General features: G+C 41.0%; 1 protein-coding gene across 6 annotated transcripts in view; it reads right to left on the bottom strand.

Annotated features, from left to right (window-relative positions):
* Nucleotides 1-2,336: 2,336 nt before the first annotated feature.
* Nucleotides 2,337-18,740, bottom strand: part of TRAFD1 (TRAF-type zinc finger domain containing 1) — a 48,370-nt gene continuing 31,966 nt past the window's right edge. For 4 of the 6 annotated variants that reach the window (XM_072725150.1, XM_026018862.2, XM_072725151.1 and 1 more), the window contains 8 exons: nucleotides 17,246-17,651; nucleotides 15,987-16,193; nucleotides 8,181-8,257; nucleotides 6,429-6,659; nucleotides 4,961-5,081; nucleotides 3,767-4,106; nucleotides 3,461-3,533; nucleotides 2,337-3,263 (listed from right to left, as the gene is read on the bottom strand). In XM_072725150.1, the coding sequence (XP_072581251.1) occupies nucleotides 3,204-3,263; nucleotides 3,461-3,533; nucleotides 3,767-4,106; nucleotides 4,961-5,081; nucleotides 6,429-6,659; nucleotides 8,181-8,257; nucleotides 15,987-16,193; nucleotides 17,246-17,651 (1,515 nt within the window). In that variant the 3' untranslated portion in view covers nucleotides 2,337-3,203. The remainder of the gene's footprint in view (nucleotides 3,264-3,460; nucleotides 3,534-3,766; nucleotides 4,107-4,960; nucleotides 5,082-6,428; nucleotides 6,660-8,180; nucleotides 8,258-15,986; nucleotides 16,194-17,245; nucleotides 17,652-18,740) is intronic. The other 2 variants (XM_072725152.1, XM_072725153.1) reach the window with 1 other exon arrangement.

The raw sequence follows: 18,740 nt of genomic DNA, 5'->3' as shown, positions 1-18,740 counted from the left end.
TCAAATCCTGTGATGATAAACTGAAATTGGATGTATGGTTATGAACTCATGCTGGTATACACAGACCTAAAATTAAGTATATGCATATCTCTAACACTCATACATAATACATATATGAACACACATATTTCCTAGCTGTCTCCTGAGAGGACAATTAACTCCTGCCTCCACACAGTAACCTCATGTACATGCCAAGCACCCAGATGATGGTTTCTAACTACTCTTTTCTCCTCAAAAGAATCCAAGGTTTCTGGGCAAGAGAATTCTGGCCCTGAGGCAAGGAAAATACAAAATGAACCTGGAGTATCTTGTGCCAGAAAGGACGTGCTCAAGCAGTAGTTGGCCACGCCAAAAAAAGACACAGGAACCAGCTGACCATACCTTGTCAGCAAAATAACTATACTTGAGTATTAGAACAAATAAAAAAAATTTTTTTGTCATTACTGGGACAAATTTGGTATTGGTAAAATGTGAAAAAGGTTTGTAAAAGATAATAGTACTGTATCAATGTTAATTTCCTAATTATTGCACTGTGGTTAAATTAAAAGAATGTCCTCATTCTTAGGAAATAAACACTTAAAGCAGTTGTGATTAAAGGGCACCACATCCAAAACTCCCTCTAACTTGACTTTAGGAAAAAAATTACAGATACAATGCTAAAGCAAATACAATAACGGTTAATAAGAGCAATGCTGTCAAATGCCATGATTTGGAAATGTAATGGTGAATACCAGAAGAATAGCTTTAAAAAAAAAAAAGCAGTTTTTAGGAGAGAATTTCAAGGGGAGGAAAGACAAGAAATTACTTCTTGAGTCTTTTTAGCTATACTTATTTTAGGTGCATACAATACTTTAAAAAATATTTCAGGGATGCCTGAGCAGCTGTCAGTTGAGCATCTGACTCTTGGTTTATGCTCAAGTTACTATCTCAGGATTTTGAGATTGAGCCCCAGGCTCAGCAGGGAGTCTGCTTGAGACACTCTCTCCCTCTCCCCCCCACCACCCCGTGTGCTCTCTCTAAAATGAAATCTTTAAAAAAATATTTCAAAAAGTATATCCATTGTAAATAAAAACATTTAGAAACTAGAAAATACTAAAGAAAAACCAAAAAAATTACTATTTTACTGAATGTCTAATCCAACCAAAACAAAGGAAAACAAGTTCATCCATCTCCATCCCCAAAAGCTAAAGTTATAGGTGACAAGCCCCAAATCACTCTCTGCCACAGGATTCTTCCTCACACCTTCTTCAAGTTCCAGGGGGATTTTCAATCATGCCACAAGTGGCACAAGTCTCTCAGTCCTTCTGGTTTCTTTCATCAAAGACAAGAAGTTCTTTCTGAGCTATTATTAAGGTATAACTGACATAAAGCATACTCAAAAAACCCTATAGTTTTATATTCCATATTCTTTTTTCTGGTCTCACTTCTTTTTCTCAGTATAACTCAGACCTGGATTTGAGACCTTGCTCTGCCATGAATTAGTCTGCATAACCTTATGCAGATCACTCCCTTCCACTGATGAAAAAGGCAATTCTTACGTCTCTTCCCACCCCACTAGGTTGTCAGGAGAAAAACAAATGAGCTCAACATGACCAACATGAACTAAAGTCCTGTGGAAACTGTGAAGTGCTGAGGGGTAATGGATAATTCTGCTAAAGCTCAACCACTCTCAGGACCAAGGCTTTCATGAAATCTCAGTGGCTCAGTTGATTAAATGTCTGCCTTTGGCTCAGGTCATAATCCCAGGGTCTTAGGATGGAGTCCTGCATCAGGCTCCCTGCTCAGTGGGGAGTCTGCTTTTCCCTCGCCTCCTTCCCTTGTGCTCTTGTTCACTCCTTTTTGAATAAATCTTTAAAAAGAAAGAAAGAAGTCTGCCTTTCTCTCTATTCAATTGGAAGTAGTCCCATCTCCATCGCAGATCATCACCAGAGCTGCAACAAACCATCCATTTCCTCAAAATCCAATAGAAGACTATATTTTTAAAAAGATTTTATTCATTTATTCATGAGAGACACACAGGGAGGGGCAGAGACACAGGCAGAGGGAGAAGCAGGCTCCATGCAGGGAGCCCGACGTGGGACTAGATCCCGGGTCTCCAGGATCACGCCCTGGGCTGATGGCGGCGCCAAACTGCTGTGCCACCCATGGGTCCCTAGAAAACTGTATCTTGAATGTCTGGCTCTGAGAAGAAGCTCATGCTGGAACTATTCCAGGAACCACAGAGAAAGCTTAGTCCTGCTCCCCATCCCGTCTTTCAGGGCTGACTCCAGCCTGTTCTTTCTGCCTTCCCTGAGGTCTCCAGAGAGCGCAAAGGAGAAGGAACCACAAGACTCAGCTGAACTCCAAGTACAAACTTTATTTCTATTACAAGTATGTTAATAATAATAATAATAATAATAATGGTAGTAGTAGTAGTAAAATAAAAAGAGGGGATGGGGGCTCTGATACTTGGCTTTCAGAGCAAGCCATGGAGCTTAGGCCTCAGTCCTGATCTGGGCAGAGCCCAGTGTGGCCCTCGTGGCAACAGGGAGCCCCCAGCCTTCTCCATCAGAAGACAGTAAAGACAAAGGAGCTGTGCTCCCCACCAGAAACAGGAGGCAGTTATGCCAAATGCCAAAGGAGCAGATTAAAACAAAGCCACTAGTGCACTCACCTCTAGCTCAACTCATTTCCAAAGCCTTTTCCTAACATATATTGCAACTGGCCTGAACACTGTACCAGAGTGCCTCCATACATATTAGAGGCCCAAATTCTAGACTGGGGAGGGGCAGTACACAGGAGAGGTTACCTTAAAGTTCCCAAATTGAGGCCCCAGCAGGGAAGAGAATCACTACACTGGTGAGTACCAGGTTTCCAGAATTCTCTCTCCTCTTTCCACCAGGACTTCACAGCACCAAGAAGCAGTGGTAATAGTATGTCAAAAGATGGAACCCTGGTGGGCTGAGGGGTCATAACTTATTATTTCTGTGCAGCCAAAAGGCAGCAGCTAAAGATGAAACATTCCTCAACAGCCTCCCTGCTAACCCTCCCCCCAAACCCTCAAACTCCCACAATCTCAAAAGACACAAAATGGCCATAACCTAGAAAAAGTTAAAATCTGTAAAACCTCCCCTGCCCATAGAGCCCAAGAGGTGGGGCCTGAACCACGCAAGTGCTGCTCTGCAGAGAAGATGAAACCACTGTGCAGGTTCTCTGCAACACCATTACTCCTCCTCTTCTTCCTCCTCTGCATCTCCAGCTCCCTGTTGCTTGGGGGGTTTTGCCTGTTAAACAAGAGAACAAATGAAGTAGAAAGGAGGAAGTGTAAAGCAAACCTCCTTCTTTAGAACCCTAGAAATGTCAAACTTCTATGGAAACCTCATCCACTGCTCAATGCCCACCTCTTCTGACTCCAAGAACCATGCCAGCCCCACTCATTTCTGAGTCCTCATTGAGCATTACTGGCTGGATCCCCAATTACCTTTGCAGTTCTGTTGCGGTAGTTGGCGGTGGTGGAGGTGACCCGCGAGTTCCTGCCACCTTCATTCCTACCACTGAAATAAAAGAGGAGGATTGGAAACTAGTTCCTAAGATGTCTCTGAGTAAAAGTCAGAAACAGCCAGAACCAGACAAAAGCAACTTTCCACCAGCAGACAAAACGAACAATGAAAAACCCACAGAAAGCAAAAATTGTGACATATTGGAATCAGGTCACAATACAAGCAAAGTCCATATTCTGTTCTCCGGAGCTACTCCCAAGTACCACTCCTGGGTTACTGATTCTTACCTTACTCCATATCTCCCTGAGGGCGCACGGGGGAAGGAGGGTACAAGGTTTTCTGGGTAGAGATTTCGCCCCGGATGAATCACTGGAACATGTCCGGTGACCATGGCCGCATTATGGCTGTTTCGACTGCGTCCTCGGCTATCCTGGCTGTCTAAGTTGTTGAGCTTCAGTATGCGAGGAGGGCTAGGCTGGCACCCAGGTCTGGGGCCTGATGTGGATGTTGACAGTCGGTTACAAGTAGCTGTCATATTATTAATGGGTCTGCTGGGGGGAAGAGGGTAGGTGGGCCCTTTAGCTGTTTCCTGCTTGATATCATCCATGTAACCAGAAGACAGGTCTCCTGAGAAGAGAAAAAAGAAAGCACCAGCTTTTGGGAAAAGCCTGCTCTTGCTATTGGTGCTGGATCTGGGGCAGGAATAATAGGATTCTGGGTAGAAGACAATTGCCTTACTGTTGAAACACACATCTCCAGGACAAGATTAGGAACACTTTGTTCACACTTACTACCTGAGTCCTCAAATACAGTCTCCTGAGTATTCAACAATGGTGTGCCAGCAAATCTCGAAAAATGATTTCCAATTGGCTTTGTAGTGGTTTGGTTTCAAAAACAGCTTACTTGCCACCTCATGAGGTTTGTAAATAATGTTACTAATAAATTTGAGTACCCTAAACCTAATTCAACTAGAAGCAGGAACCCAGGGCAGACATAGTGAAGTGTGAAAATTATCTCCAAGTTATCCACTAACTGCACAGATAGGAGACCTACATCTGAATAAGCACTGAGAAGCATATCTTGTGGCTGTCCCCAAAGCCATTACCCTATAAATACACTTAAGGAAGCTCAGTCTAGGGATGTCTGGGTGGCTCAGCGGTTTAGCGCCTGCCTTTAGGCCAGGGCGTGATCCTGGAGTCCCAGGATCGAGTCCCACATCAGGCTCCCTGCATTGAGCCTTCTTCTCCCTCTGTGTCTCTGCCTCTGTCTGTCTCTCTCATGAATAAATAAAAGCTTTAAGAAAAAAAAGCTCAGTCTAACACGGGACCACAATTAGCCTTCAAAAGAGTCCCCAATGTGATCCTACTGTGCCTAGTAATTCAGAATTCAGGTAACCCCCATGTTAAAGTAGCAGTTGAGAAGTGGTAAGCAGGCCTGAGCCAGCAGCAGACCTGTGGCCTTGGCTCAGCCCTGGCTAATACCCTGGTGTCTGACACGCCTCTTGGGCAGGTCTGGTGAGGTCTCTGGAGGCTGGAAATCCTGTCTAGGAATCCCCTCTGTCACATGGTTGTTTGCTGTGGCTGGGCGTTGGTCACACTGGTCCTAACAAGAAAAACCAGAATTAGTTCCTCAAGATTGAATCATTCCTATGATAACTGAGAGGGAGCAGCACGAGGAAAGGAAGGAAGAACAGGCTGGGTAAACACATCTTAGTGGGGAAGGGAGGAGACAGACATGACTTTGACAACCACTGTGAGGAAGGGCCTGCGACTAAGAAGAAACACATATGGAATGGCACAATCATTCCCATTAGCACCTAAGGCACTGAAAGAAGCACTCTGACTCTGCCAGGATGAAGGGAAGGCTGGCCTTAAGAACCTGGAAAAGCATGTCACTACTTTGATCCTAGAATATTTGCATGGTTACTTATTTCATAGTCTCCCCTCAGAGACAACAAGCAGTTACTGGGTCTACTGCTTGATCCAAAAGGAGAAATCCTTCTTACAGAAATGAAGTGTGTGATGTTCTATCAAGAGCTATATAGGGTCAACTATTGAAATAACCCCGAACATACCTCCAGTATCAGCTCCTCATAACAAACAAGAAAATGTCGGCAGAAAATGTATTTTTTAGCAACAGATTGGAATCCTACACTACAAAGGTGAAAAAGAGCTTTAGACTGTCCAGTCTAACTCCTTCACTGATAGATCTCTCCAGTGAGAGGACAAGACCTAAGGTCAAACATAAAGGTAAAGCCAGAACCAGACCTCCAGGTCTCCTGGAATGCCACCACAAATGCCACCACAACAGGAATTTGCTTGGTCAAAAATAAAATGTTTATTAGTGACCTCAGGGAAACTCATCAAAATCCTTTTGGCACAGGGCATCTGGGTGGCTCAGTTGGTTAAGCACTCGACTCTTATTTTAGCTCAGGTCATGATCTCAGGGTCATAAGATCCAGCCCTGCATCCGGCTCCACTGAGGGTGAAGCCTGCTTAAGATTCTCTCTGCCCCTCCTCTCCTACCTCCCCCATGTGCTCTTCCACCCTCTAAAAATAAATAAATAAAATAAATAAAATAAATAAAATAAATAAAATAAATAAAATAAAATAAATAAAGAAAGAAAGAAAGAAAGAAAGAAAGAAAGAAAGAAAGAAAGAAAGAAAGAAAAAAAAAAGTAAATCCTTTTGCCAGGTCCTGGATGTCTGCTTAAATGGAGTCCTGGCTACTCGGTTCCTCACTTAATGACATTATGGTTTTAGTTGACAGAGATAAAGTCTGAAAGCCTAAGGTAGTGTACACCTCAGATAGTTCACAGAACAGGGCAAAAGCCAGGTCAGGTATGCATGCAATTTAAAAGCTAAAGAAATATTCTCACTTCTGAAAATTTTAGGTTCATTTGAAGGATCTGCATGGAGTGAAATGGACAGGTCCTCTAGGGATTCTTACCTGGTGATGGAACAGCACCTCCTCCTCCAGCTGTACTCCACAAAATTCACATGGAATGATGATACTATCCTTCACAGGGGGTGAACTGCTCAGGCCCATCAAAGAGTCTAACTGATTATTCGCAGCCTGTTGCAAAAACTTCTGGAAGATGACATCAGGGTCCTCCACCCCTTTGGGGGAAGTGCTGCCCATATTGAGTGAAGGTAAGGCACAGGAAGGATTGCAGCTTGTCTGTCTCAAAAAAAAAAAAAAAAAGTTAAAAAAAAGCAGGCATTAAGGAAAATACTACATTCCTAAAACACAGTCTAAAAGTCACAAAATGTTAATAATGCTTAATATTGAAAAGATTTAAAAAGGGTTAGTGCAAATGAAGATGGAACATTACTTTTAAACATTTTTGTGCTGTTTTAAAGTTTTTTTTACTATGTTCATGTGATTATTTTTTTTCTTTTAAAAAGTAATCCTACACCCAATGTGGGATGAAACTTATAACCCTGAGATCAAGAGTCACATGCTCTACCAACTAAGCCTGACAGGAGCCCTGTAATTATTCTTTTTAAACTGAGAAGAGTCAAGATTCTTCCCACAGTCATAAAGAGGCTGTTATATGACTATAATGGGTTTTCTTATTCTACTTTCCCAAAACAAAAAGTAGACATATTCAAATACTGTAATTATTCCACTTATGGGGGGAATATATGTTCCACCTAGAGCACAGGAATTACTTAATAGTTACAGAAATGCCGGACGAGGCCAAACCAAATCAGAGAGAGCAAAAGTGTTGAGGTAAAAAGTTGTTCCCTCCACCAGGTAATCCTCAAACACAAAGGTTATTCTCTAATCATTCCTAAATGGCTCAAGAACTTTTCAATCATTCAAAAAGCATGTGACAACCTTTCATACACCAGGTATTGAGAGATTCCGTAGCTAGGAAAACACAGAACCTTCTCGAGGAACTCAGCAAGTGGTGCAGATCAACAGGTAATCAGGACACCACACCATGGAGTGACAGGCTAAAAGAAAGTGGGCATAAGACTTTCAAGAAGGACACAGGTGGGACCTCTGACCTTGACTTCAGAACATCCCTCAGGATGGTTTCCTAAAAGTCATGTCAGAACCAAGTCTACAAGTAAAGGGTCTGTGTTGTTGGGTGTATTGAGGAAGCAGGAGTAGGAAGCAGGATGGCCACACATCTTGCAGGCAGAAAAAAGAAGGCGCAAAAAAGATTCTTAACCTTTCCAGGGAACTACAAGGATTTCAGTATACCTCCAATAAATCAAAATTGTGACATGAAATGACACCAGATTAAGATGGCCAGTAGAAATGTATACTAGCCACCACAGTATGAGAGCAACCAGGCCTGCTAAAATGAACATTATTAGGCAGCCAGGGTGGCTCAGTGGTTTAGCAACGCCTTTGGCCCAGGGCGTGATCCTGGGGTCCCGGGATCGAGTCCCATGTCGGGCTCCCTGCATGGAGCCTGCTTCTCCCTCTGCCTGTGCCTGTGTGTGTGTGTGTGTGTGTGTCTCACGAATAAATAAATAAAATCTTAAAAAAAAAAATAAAATGAACATTATTTTTCCAAAAGAGAACAAAGCTAAGGTCTCCTAACCTCCTAATCATGTGTTTCATGGTAAGAAACACAGTTGCTACTCCTGCCACAGGTATATTAAATTAGTTTGCTCAAGATCTCATGTGGCCTACAACACCAACTATGGCCTGCACACATTCCTCAAATAACTCACAACACACCTGATGGTCAATCAGCAGTTCCTCTGGGTAGAGCTCCTCACAAAATTCACAAGGCAACATGGTCTGGTCAGCTGCACCTAGGTATCAGGCCACACAGTCAGACTCAATGACAAAAATGAACTTGATTCAACTTTTTATCCCCTATGTGAAGTTATATATATATAAGTTTGACTTCTGAGGTGCCTGGGTGGCTCAGTCAGTGTCTGCGTTGGGCTTGGGTCAAATCCCAGGGTCCTAGAATCAAGCCCCTGTCAGGCTCTCTGCTTGGCAGGAGCCTGCTTCTCCCTCTCCCTCTGCCTCCTGCTCCCCCTACTTGTGCTGTCTGTCAAATAAATTAAATCTTTAAAAAAAAAAAAGTTTGGGATCCCTGGGTGGCGCAGCAGTTTGGCGCCTGCCTTTGGCCCAGGGCGCGATCCTGGAGACCAGGGATCGAATCCCACGTTGGGCTCCCAGTGCATGGAGCCTCTCCCTCTGCCTATGTCTCTGCCTCTCTCTCTCTCTCTCTCTCTGTGTGACTATCATAAATAAATTAAAAAAAAAAATTAAAAAAATAAAAATAAAAAGTTTGACTTCCTATGACATTTCTTAGATGTAGCAATTTGTGAGGCTGTAAATCCTCCCAGAGGAACCATCTAAAAGACAAATCCTAGGGGAAAAGAGGTCCAGCATGAAAAAGGAGATTTACTTGCCACAATTTCCTGAATAAGAGTAAAGTAGTTGCTTACCCACTACTCTAATTAAGGAAGAATGTAAATGTGTACAAACCATAGGCACTAATCTAAAAGCTTCTGTGTATTATCTTTATCCTCAAGGAAAACTTAAAAGGAGATCCTACATTACCCTCATTTTATAGATCAAGAAGTTGAGGCTCACTTAGGACTGGTACACAGAAATCCTAAAAAAAAAAATCTTTCCCAGTACAAAATACAAAAAAAGATGCTCAATAAAAGTAATTTTATGAGTAAATAAATAAGAGTAGTTTTAAACCCAGGACTCCCCAGACACAACAGCATTAATAAGACTGCTGAATAACTGGAAGGTAAACAGGGATGCCTGGGTGGCTTAGTGGTTGAGCATCTACTTTTCACTCAGTTCATGATCTTGGGGTCCTGGGATTGAGTCCTGCATCAGGCTCCCCATGGGGAGCATGCTTCGCCCTCTGCTGAGTCTCTGCCTCCCTTTCTGTGTCTCTCTCATGAATAAATGAAACCTTCAAACAAACAAAAAACAACTAGAAAGTAAACAATGAGAAGAGTTAAGAAAACTTGCCTGCCTAGGTCTTCAATCTGGGTAGGAGAAAAAATGTTTACCAACAGTTGCTAGCATTTGGCCTTTGCCCAGATGAGTCTAGAATCGATATTTGCTTTAACATAATTTTATACTTATAATGTTTAAAAGCCCAAGCCAATCAAAACTTCAATTAAAATTATCCTAGGGGGTACCTGAGTCATACATGATCTCAGGGTCATGAGATGGAGCCCCATGTCAGACTCAACACTCAGCAGAGTCTGCTTAAGATTTTCTCTCTCTCTCTCTGCCCCCTCCTCCCTCCTTGCACTGTCTTAAATCTTTTAAGAATAAATAAAATATTAAAACAATTCACTCAATAGTATCCCTAGGCACCTGCCAGAAGCATATATAAATACTCTCATAACACATAAGGAAGTTTAATGTTAAAACACACACATAAGGGGGATCCCTGGGTGGCTCAGTGGTTTAGCACCTGCCTTTGGCCCAGGGTGTGATCCTGGAGACCCGGGATTGAGTCCCATGTCGGGCTCCCTGCATGGAGCCTGCTTCTCCCCTCTGCCTGTGTCTTTGCCTCTCTATGTCTATCATGAATAAAAAATATATATATATTCTTAAAACACACACACACACACACACACACACACACACACACACACACACACACGGGGGGCACCTGGGTGGCTCAGTCCGTTTCGTGTCTGACTCATGATTTTGCCTCACATCATGACCTCATGGGTCATGGGATCAAGCCCTGTGCTAGGCTCTGCAGTCAACACAGAGTCTGCTTGGAAGTATCTCGCTCTTTCTCTGCCCCTCCCACTTGTATGCTCTCTAAAATAAAAAAAATTTTATTTTATTTTTTAAAAGACCAGTTCTTTTTTTTTTTTTTTAATTTATATTTATATATGATAGTCACAGAGAGAGAGAGAGAGAGACAGAGGCAGAGACACAGGCAGATGGAGAAGCAGGCTCCATATACCAGGAGCCCGACGTGGGATTCGATCCCGGGTGTCCAGGATCGCGCCCTGGGCCAAAGGCAGGTGCCAAACCGCTGCGCCACCCAGGGATCCCCAATAAAAAAAATTTTAATTAAAAAACAAACCAACAAAAAAAAAACCATACACATGCAGGAGGCAGTAAGCCACCATGACTGTCACCAGAAACAACATAGAGCAAAAAAGAGACTTTAGATACATTTTAGAACCATACAGAAAAATATTTAAAATGTTTAAAGAGATGTTTAAAAAGGAACTGGAATATGACTACCCCAGATATAAAAATGTTTTGTTTTTTTTGGTTTTTTTTTTAAGATTTATTTGAGAGAGAAAGTGCATATGCACACACGAGTAGGAGCAGAGGGAGAGAATCTTTAAGCAGACTCTCCACTGAGCGCATGGAGCCCATCATTTAAAACATGATGAGGCAAATTGAAGAAAAAAAATATCAAACAAAACTCAAATAGAATAGGGATGCCCGGGTGGCTCAGTGGTTGAGCGTCTACCTTCAGCTCAGGGCATGATCCTGGGGTCCTGGGATCAAGTCGCACATCAGGCTCCCCACAGGAAGCCTTCTCCCTCTGCCTATGTCTCTGCCTCTGTGTCTCTCATGAATAAATAAAAAAAACTTAGAAAAAAACCTCAAATACAATAAATGAAAACCATATAATCACTGAAGTGGAAACCTCAATGGACATATTGAACAACAGATTAGAAAGCAAACATTTGAGGAATGCCTGGGTTGCTCAGTTGGTAAGTGTCTGCCTTCAGCTGAGGTCATGATCTTAGGGTCCTGGGATCAAGGCCCACATAGGGCTCACTACTCTGTGGGAAGCCTGCTTCTCCCTCTCCCTCTGCCTGCTTCTCCCCCTGCTTGTGCTCTCTGTCAAATACATAAATAAAATCTTTAAAAAAAAAAGACATTTATGAAATTACCCAGAATGTACCACAGAAGACAAACGAAAAATTTAAGAAACATGGGAGATAGAGTAAAATCTAAAACATGTAGGGGCGCCTGGCTTACTCGGTTAAGCATTAGACTTTTGATTTGGGTTCAGGTCATGATCTCAGGGTCATAAGATCAAGCCCTGTGTCAGGCTCAGTGCTCAGTGGGGAGCCTGCTTGAGATTCTCTCTACCTCTCCCTGTGCTCCCCCACCCTTTCCCTCTTGCATTTGCCTGCATGCTCTCTCCCCTCTCAAATAAATAAAATCTTTAAAAAACAAAGAAAAAGACTATGAAGAATAGAAGACAAGCAAAATAACCAAAGAAATAACATATCACAAATTTCCACGTAGATGAAAAATACTAAATTTACTAATCAGGAAGGCCAGCAAATCCCAAGAAATTTAAAGCCAGAGAAATCATCAGGAAACTGCAGAACCTCAAAGACAAAAAGATCTTAAAATCAGTCAGAAGGGATCCCTGGGTGGCGCAGCGGTTTGGCGCCTGCCTTTGGCCCAGGGCGCGATCCTGGAGACCCGGGATCGAATCCCACATCGGGCTCCCGGTGCATGGAGCCTGCTTCTCCCTCTGCCTGTGTCTCTGCCTCTCTCTCTCTCTCTCTCTCTCTCTCTGTGTGTGTGTGACTATCATAAATAAATAAAAATTAAAAAAAAAAATCAGTCAGAAAAGACAAAGTACCTATAGAGAAATAACATTAACAGATGATTTCTCTATAGCCAACAATAGAAGCCAAGAAATAGAGTATCTTCAAAGAACTCAGGAAATATAATTGGCAATCTAGAACTATGTGACAGAGAAGATAGAGAATTTATAATCCAGACACTTTCAACAGAATTTCCAAAGAATGTATCTTAGGAAGAAATTTATCCTAGAAGGAAGTTCTGAGAAATAAGGAAGAAAGGGTGAGCAGAGAAAATGGTTAACATATAATAAACAAATACAATGAGTATATAAAACAAGAAATGACTGTATCTGGGGAACTTGGGTGGCTTAGGCAGTTAAGCATTTGCCTTCAGCCCAGGTCATGATCTCAGGGTCCTGGGATCGAGCCCCACTCCAGGCTTCCTGCTAAGCAGGGAGTCTGCTTCTCTCTCTCTCTCTCCTTCTGTCCCTACCCATCACTCATTCTCTCTCTCAAATAAATAAAACCTTAAAAAAGAAAAAAACGTCTGTATCATGGTATTAAAAAGAAAATGAGAACACTAACAATACATTAGTAGTTTTTAAGTTATAAAGGGATGATCCTCATTCTAAGGGTATTGTATTAATTGGGTTAAGTGTGACAAGGTTGATTTCAATCTTTGTTAAAGTAAATAAACATGTTGAAATTTACAGGGCAACCATCACAAGAACAGAGACTATAAATTCCAAAGTAGGGACACCTGGGTGGCTAAGAGGTTGAGCATCTGCCTTTGGCATCCTGGAATTGAGTCCCTCATTGGGCTCCCCGCAGGGAGCCTGCTTCTCCCTCTGCCTAGGTCTCTGACTCTTTCTGTGTCTCATGAATAAATCCATTAAAATAAATAAATTCCAAACTAGCAGAGAAGAAAAATGGAATGTAACAAACAAAAGTCAATAAAACAATCTAAGGTATGATCAAGAAAGAATAAAATAAAGACTGAACCCAGTCTTCATCTGTCACTACTATGCTACTGCATTTTACTTTCTTTAGCATCATAAAAGTCAAGCCTGAAAGGTTGTTAAGGGGACTCACATTAAAAGATGATGCTCAGATTTTGGAAAATGCTTTCTTTGGACTAGTGCATTTTCCTAAGAGAAAGAAGCAGCAACTATTAGGTAAAAAAACAGATCTAAGGTAATAAAGGGGAGAACCTGAATACCAACATCCCATAAAGAGTTGCCAAACTTAGAAATGGTTAAGAATCCAAAGCCAAACATTACATTGGCAAGCTCTGTTCTACTCCCCAAGATGCAGAAAGTCTAATAAAACCAGCTTTTAAACAATCTCATATTACATATTCACATCTTTTGATGTACAAAGAATATAGGCTACCTGTTAGCTACTGGAGGTGGTAACCTCTGGGGAGAACCAGGAGACTTATCAGTGGGTGAGAAGGAGACTTATGCTTCCTTTTACACTTTTACAATCTTAAATCTTTAAAATAATTTTACTTTTTTCTTTAACAGATCTATTGGGATATAATTTACATACCATGTGATTCACCTGTTTAATTCATACACAATCATTTTTATTATAGATGCAAATCGTTTTTAAATATCCTCTACTCAAGGGGATGGAAAGTGCAGCTCAGGGAATATAGTTAATAACAGTGTAATACATTTATTGTGGTAAGCATTTCATAATGTATGGAATGGTTGCATCATTATGTTGTACACTTGAAACTAATTTCTCAACTACACTTCAATTAAAACAAATAAACAAACGGGCACCTGGGTGGCTCAGTAGTTGAAAAGTTGTAATCCCAGAGTCCTGGATCCAGTCCCACATCGGGCTCCCTGCAGGGAGCCTGCTTCTCCCTATGTCTCTGCCTCTCTCTCTCATGAATAAATAAATAAAATCTTTTAAAAAATAAAAAATAAATAAACACGATGTGAAGAATTATACTACCCAGGATCACTCTCTGAGCCAAAGGCAGGTGCTCAACCACTAAGCCACCCAGGCATCCCTACCCTATTATTTTTGGAATTATTATTCACATAGTGGTATGAAGAAAACTTATAGCTGACAGCTGCTTAAGTTTAGGTCCCCAAAACCTCTTAACAACTCTAACACTTTATATATGTATGACATGCATCCCTCAAATATACTGTTCTCCAAACAAAAGACTCAAAAGGGTGGTTCACTGAACACAATCCAACGTTTACTCTTAAAAACTTAGTTTTAATAAATGAGTCCAATAGTCCAATAATACTAAAAAAAAAAAAAAAAAAAAAAAGCAAAACCAAAACCAAAACACCAAGCCACAATTGTTTTTATCTATTGCTTTTTTTTTTAGTAATTCCTATACCCAACGTGAGGCTCAAACTCTTGACCCCAAGATCAAGAGTCACAGAGACTAAGCCAGCCAGGCACTCCAGAATTCCTTTTAAATGAGAGCAGGGAGGGGAGCAAAGTTCTTTATAGAATAACTAATGTAGGGGATCCCTGGGTGGCTCAGCGGTTTGGCACCTGCCTTTGGCCCAGGGTGCGATCCTGGAGCCCCGGGATCGAGTCCCACATCACGTCAGGCTCCTGGCATGGAGCCTGCCCGCCCCGCACCCCCCTCTCTGTGTCTATCATAAATAAAAATAAATAAATCTTAAAAAAATAATAACCTGTAGAACAAAGGATAAAAACAGAAAAATCACCTATGTACAATCACCAGTTATACCTAACTCAAGCAAGAAACAGTAGTGAATACAAAAAACTGCTAAATAAAAGATTCCATAAATGTCTCATTCCCTCACAACCTCAAAATAACATCTGCATCTAGTTATTATAAAGGGAAAAACTACTCATATAATGGAGGTATTTGATAGATCTCATTTTAATAAGATAAACTGAAATCCTGAGAAGAACACAGCATCACCAATGTGGGAATTCTGCCAAAAGTGCATGACTTGAGTCTAACCAAGGGAAAACAATCAGACAAATCCAAGTTGAGAAAGAAGTATTCTGCAAAACAACTATTCTAGACTCTTCAAAAAGTATACATGTACTACAAGAAAAAAAGGGGGTGGTGGAGGGGCCTAAATTAACCTTAAAAAAACTAAATACAACGTGTAATCTTGGATTTTGTAAATAAAATAAGCTCCAAATGATATATTATGTTTAAGTAGGGAACTTTTGTTAAATTTCCTAAGACTAATATGCATATTGTGTTTACATAGAATACCCTTGTTCTTTTTAAAAAAATATTTTATTAATTTATTCACGAGAGATAGAGACATAGATACAGGCAGAGGGAGAAGCGGGCTCCCTGTGGGGAGCCTGATGTGGGACTCGATCCCAGGACCCCAGGATCACACCCTGAGCCAAAGGCAGATGCTCAACTACTGAGCCACTCAGGCGCCGAGAATACCCTTGTTCTTAAGATAAATGCTAAAGTAAGAATAAAATGTTATGCCTGCAATTTATTCTCAAATGGTTCAGGGATAGACATAAAAATATATAAGTGGAAAATACTAAAATTGGCAAATATAAATAAGGAGTATATAGACATTCACTATACTATTTTTTTTTTACCCTCAGCGTTTTTTTTTGTATTTTTGATTACTTTTTTCATTTAAATTCAATTAACATATAATGTATTATTAGCTTCAGAGGTAGAGTTCAGTGATTCACCAGTCTTATATAATACCCAGTGTTCTTCATCACATCTTGTGCCCTCCTTATGTCCATCACCCATCCCCCCAACCCACTCCCCTCCAAGCACCCCCCAGTTTTCTATGATTAAAAGTCTTCTAAGGTTTTTTAATAATAAAAAGTTGGGAAAAAGCAAAAAAAAAAAAAAAAAAAAAAAAAAAGGGCAAATCTTATCTCATGAAAAATTCTTGATTTTCTATGAATTATATAGATATAAGATTTAAAAAACCTGTAGAGACAGAAGCTAGTGCAGAATAAACAAACCTACCCTTCATGTCATTCAGAGCATTGGAACCTTCAAAGGACTGCTCTGCACCACATACAGCCCTCCAGAAGTCCTGCTCTGCCACACTGCGGGCCTGCCCTTCATTTTGCAGACTTAGGGCCAACATGAAGTCCAAGTTTGCACTGTCTTCACCACCCTCTTTTGAGGCTTGTCGGGTTCTATTCTTTTCCTGTCTTTCTTGTTCTTCCACTGGAAGAAAAAAAAATAATAACCAGTATTCAAGATATAGTAGTGGGATGCCTGGGTGGTGCAGTTAAGCATCTTTTTTTTTTTTTTAAGATTTTATTTATTTATTCATGAGAGACACAGAGAGAGAGAAGCAGAGACACAGGCAGAGGGAAAAGCAGGTTCTATACAGGAAGCTCGATGTGGGATTCGATCCCGAGACTTCGGGGATCACACCCTGAGCCAAAGGCAGATACATGCTCAACCGCTGAGCCACCCAGGCATCCTGAGCATCTGACTCTTGATTTCGGCTCAGATCCTCATCTCAGGGTCATGAGACTGAGCCCTGCGTTCAGGCTCTGCACTCAGTGTGGAGTCTGCTTGAGATTTCTCTCTCTCCCCCTCTGCCTGTCCCATTCACTCGCATTCACGTTCTAAAATAAATAAACTTTAAAAAAAATAGAGATGTTGCTACCTTACTCAAGTCCATGCCTAGCAAATACCCAAGGTTTAAAGGCATCTATGCAGGAATAAAATAGGCCTAGTCTTCCTGTTCTCACAGGGCTCCAAATATTAATTCTGCTGTGATAAAAGGTTCCATTATTATTCTAGTTTTTATTAATATCCAAAATTATTGAGCTCTATGAGACAAGCACTGTGCTACTAAACATTTTTCATAGATTTCTACACTGTAACAGAATGGTGTGAAGCATGAAGTCTGACTGCCTGAATTCAATTCCCAGCTATACCACTTATCTACCCTGAGAAGAATGCCTGTGAAGACTAAATCATTTAATATATATAAAGCCCTTTACAAATGCCTGAAGCATATGCTGGGTATACTCAATAAATATTAGCTATTAACAGGACTGTCACTGTCATCGTCACCATCCATGCTAGTTATAATCCAATAGCAAAAAGGTTCTATTTCCATTCTAGAGTAAAGTTAGGTATTCTTTCTAATGTTACCCAACTACAGTCAGGTTTCTACAATTAAGATCTATTTGCCCCCAAAACTCTGTTATCATTTGCCGAGATTTTGATACCATTCGTTTTCTAATCCAAACACAACTCACATAGATTATTCTGAATTGGAAACTGGGCTGTCATGTTCCTTTGGTTGGTAGTCCTACTATGGAAAAGGTCTGATTCAAAGGCTCTCATGGGTCTTCGGGGAAGCCTCATAGGTGGGTCCAGAGCCTCAATTTGCCTGAGGAGCTGGGATGCAATCCAGATTCCATCTTGACCCCAGGACTCATCATATGCATTAGGAGGCACGGCAACCTCATCTTTCTTTTCCTCCCCAAATCTCCCACAAACTTCAGGATGAGTTTTCAGATCTTTCACCAGGACATTGCGCCCACAACTGCCACAAAGCTCTGTGCGGGCACCACAGTAATCTTCATGGTCCTTCAATTTGAGAACAGAAAGTTCCAAATCACAGTGCTGGCAAAGGGCAAGCCGTAGAGGACATTCAGTCTCCTGCAACACAGTAATGAGGCAGTTAGTACGCCAATCTAAAAGAAACTATGTTTTAATGCAGAGAAAGGAAAGTCAAAAATATTTATTTAATATTCTCTTCCAACCCTAGCTTTGTCTGCCATGACTTCTTCCTATGCATTTAAGAGTCATAGCTTCCCTCTTGGTGTCTGTCACCAGGGTCTACAGAGAGAAATTCTTTTTTTTTTTTTTTTTTTTTTAAGATTTTATTTATTTATTCTTGAGAGACAGAGAGAGAGAGAGAGACAGGCAGAGGCACAGGCAGAGGGAGGAGCAGGCTCCATGCAAGGAGCCTGACGTGGGACTCGATCCTGGGACTCCAGGTTCACACCCTGGGCTGAAGGCAGGCGCTAAACTGCTGAGCCACCCGAGCTGCCCAACAGAGAGAAATTCTTAGAAGGAATCTACTTACTCAGCCACCCTATCATCATTTTGTGCACACATTACAAAGTAACCCAAAACCAGCCAGAAAAGCCCAAGAGCAAATAGCAGAAGCACAGCAATTCAGGTATGTTTGTCAAAGCTCTACCAGCCCAATTTCCCTTTACTACTCCTATCTGTTTTAAGCATCTAGTAATGAAGAAAAGAGGCTGTATCATGGTATTAAAAAGAAAATGAGAACACTAACAATACATTAGTAGTTTTTAAGTTATAAAGGGATGATCCTAATTCTAAGGGTATTGTATTAATTGGGTTAAGTGTGACAAGGTTGATTTCAATCTTTGTTAAAGTAAATAAACATGTTGAAATTTACAGGGCAACCATCACAAGAACAGAGATTATAAATTCCAAAGTAGGGACACCTGGGTGGCTAAGAGGTTTTTCTAATCTGCACATTTGTATATAGCACTGGCTTTAAAATTATCAAATAAACGATGAATTACCAGTGAAGATGACCCAAAGAATGTACAAACTCAGCAGATGAAGGACAGAACTTTTTTTACAAAACTGATTTTGAAATTGTAATTAAAACATCAAAAAATTAAAAAGACATAAAGGCATGTTACCCTGATATACACATTCCAAACTTGAGAACTTAAACTCAGAACTTCAGTGTAACATCATTTCAAA

Source organism: Vulpes vulpes, chromosome 10 (genome assembly GCF_048418805.1).
Source record: "Vulpes vulpes isolate BD-2025 chromosome 10, VulVul3, whole genome shotgun sequence".
NCBI lineage: Eukaryota > Metazoa > Chordata > Mammalia > Carnivora > Canidae > Vulpes > Vulpes vulpes.
The sequence above is the reverse complement of the archived record's forward strand: the minus strand, read 5'-3'. Positions and strand labels throughout refer to the sequence as shown.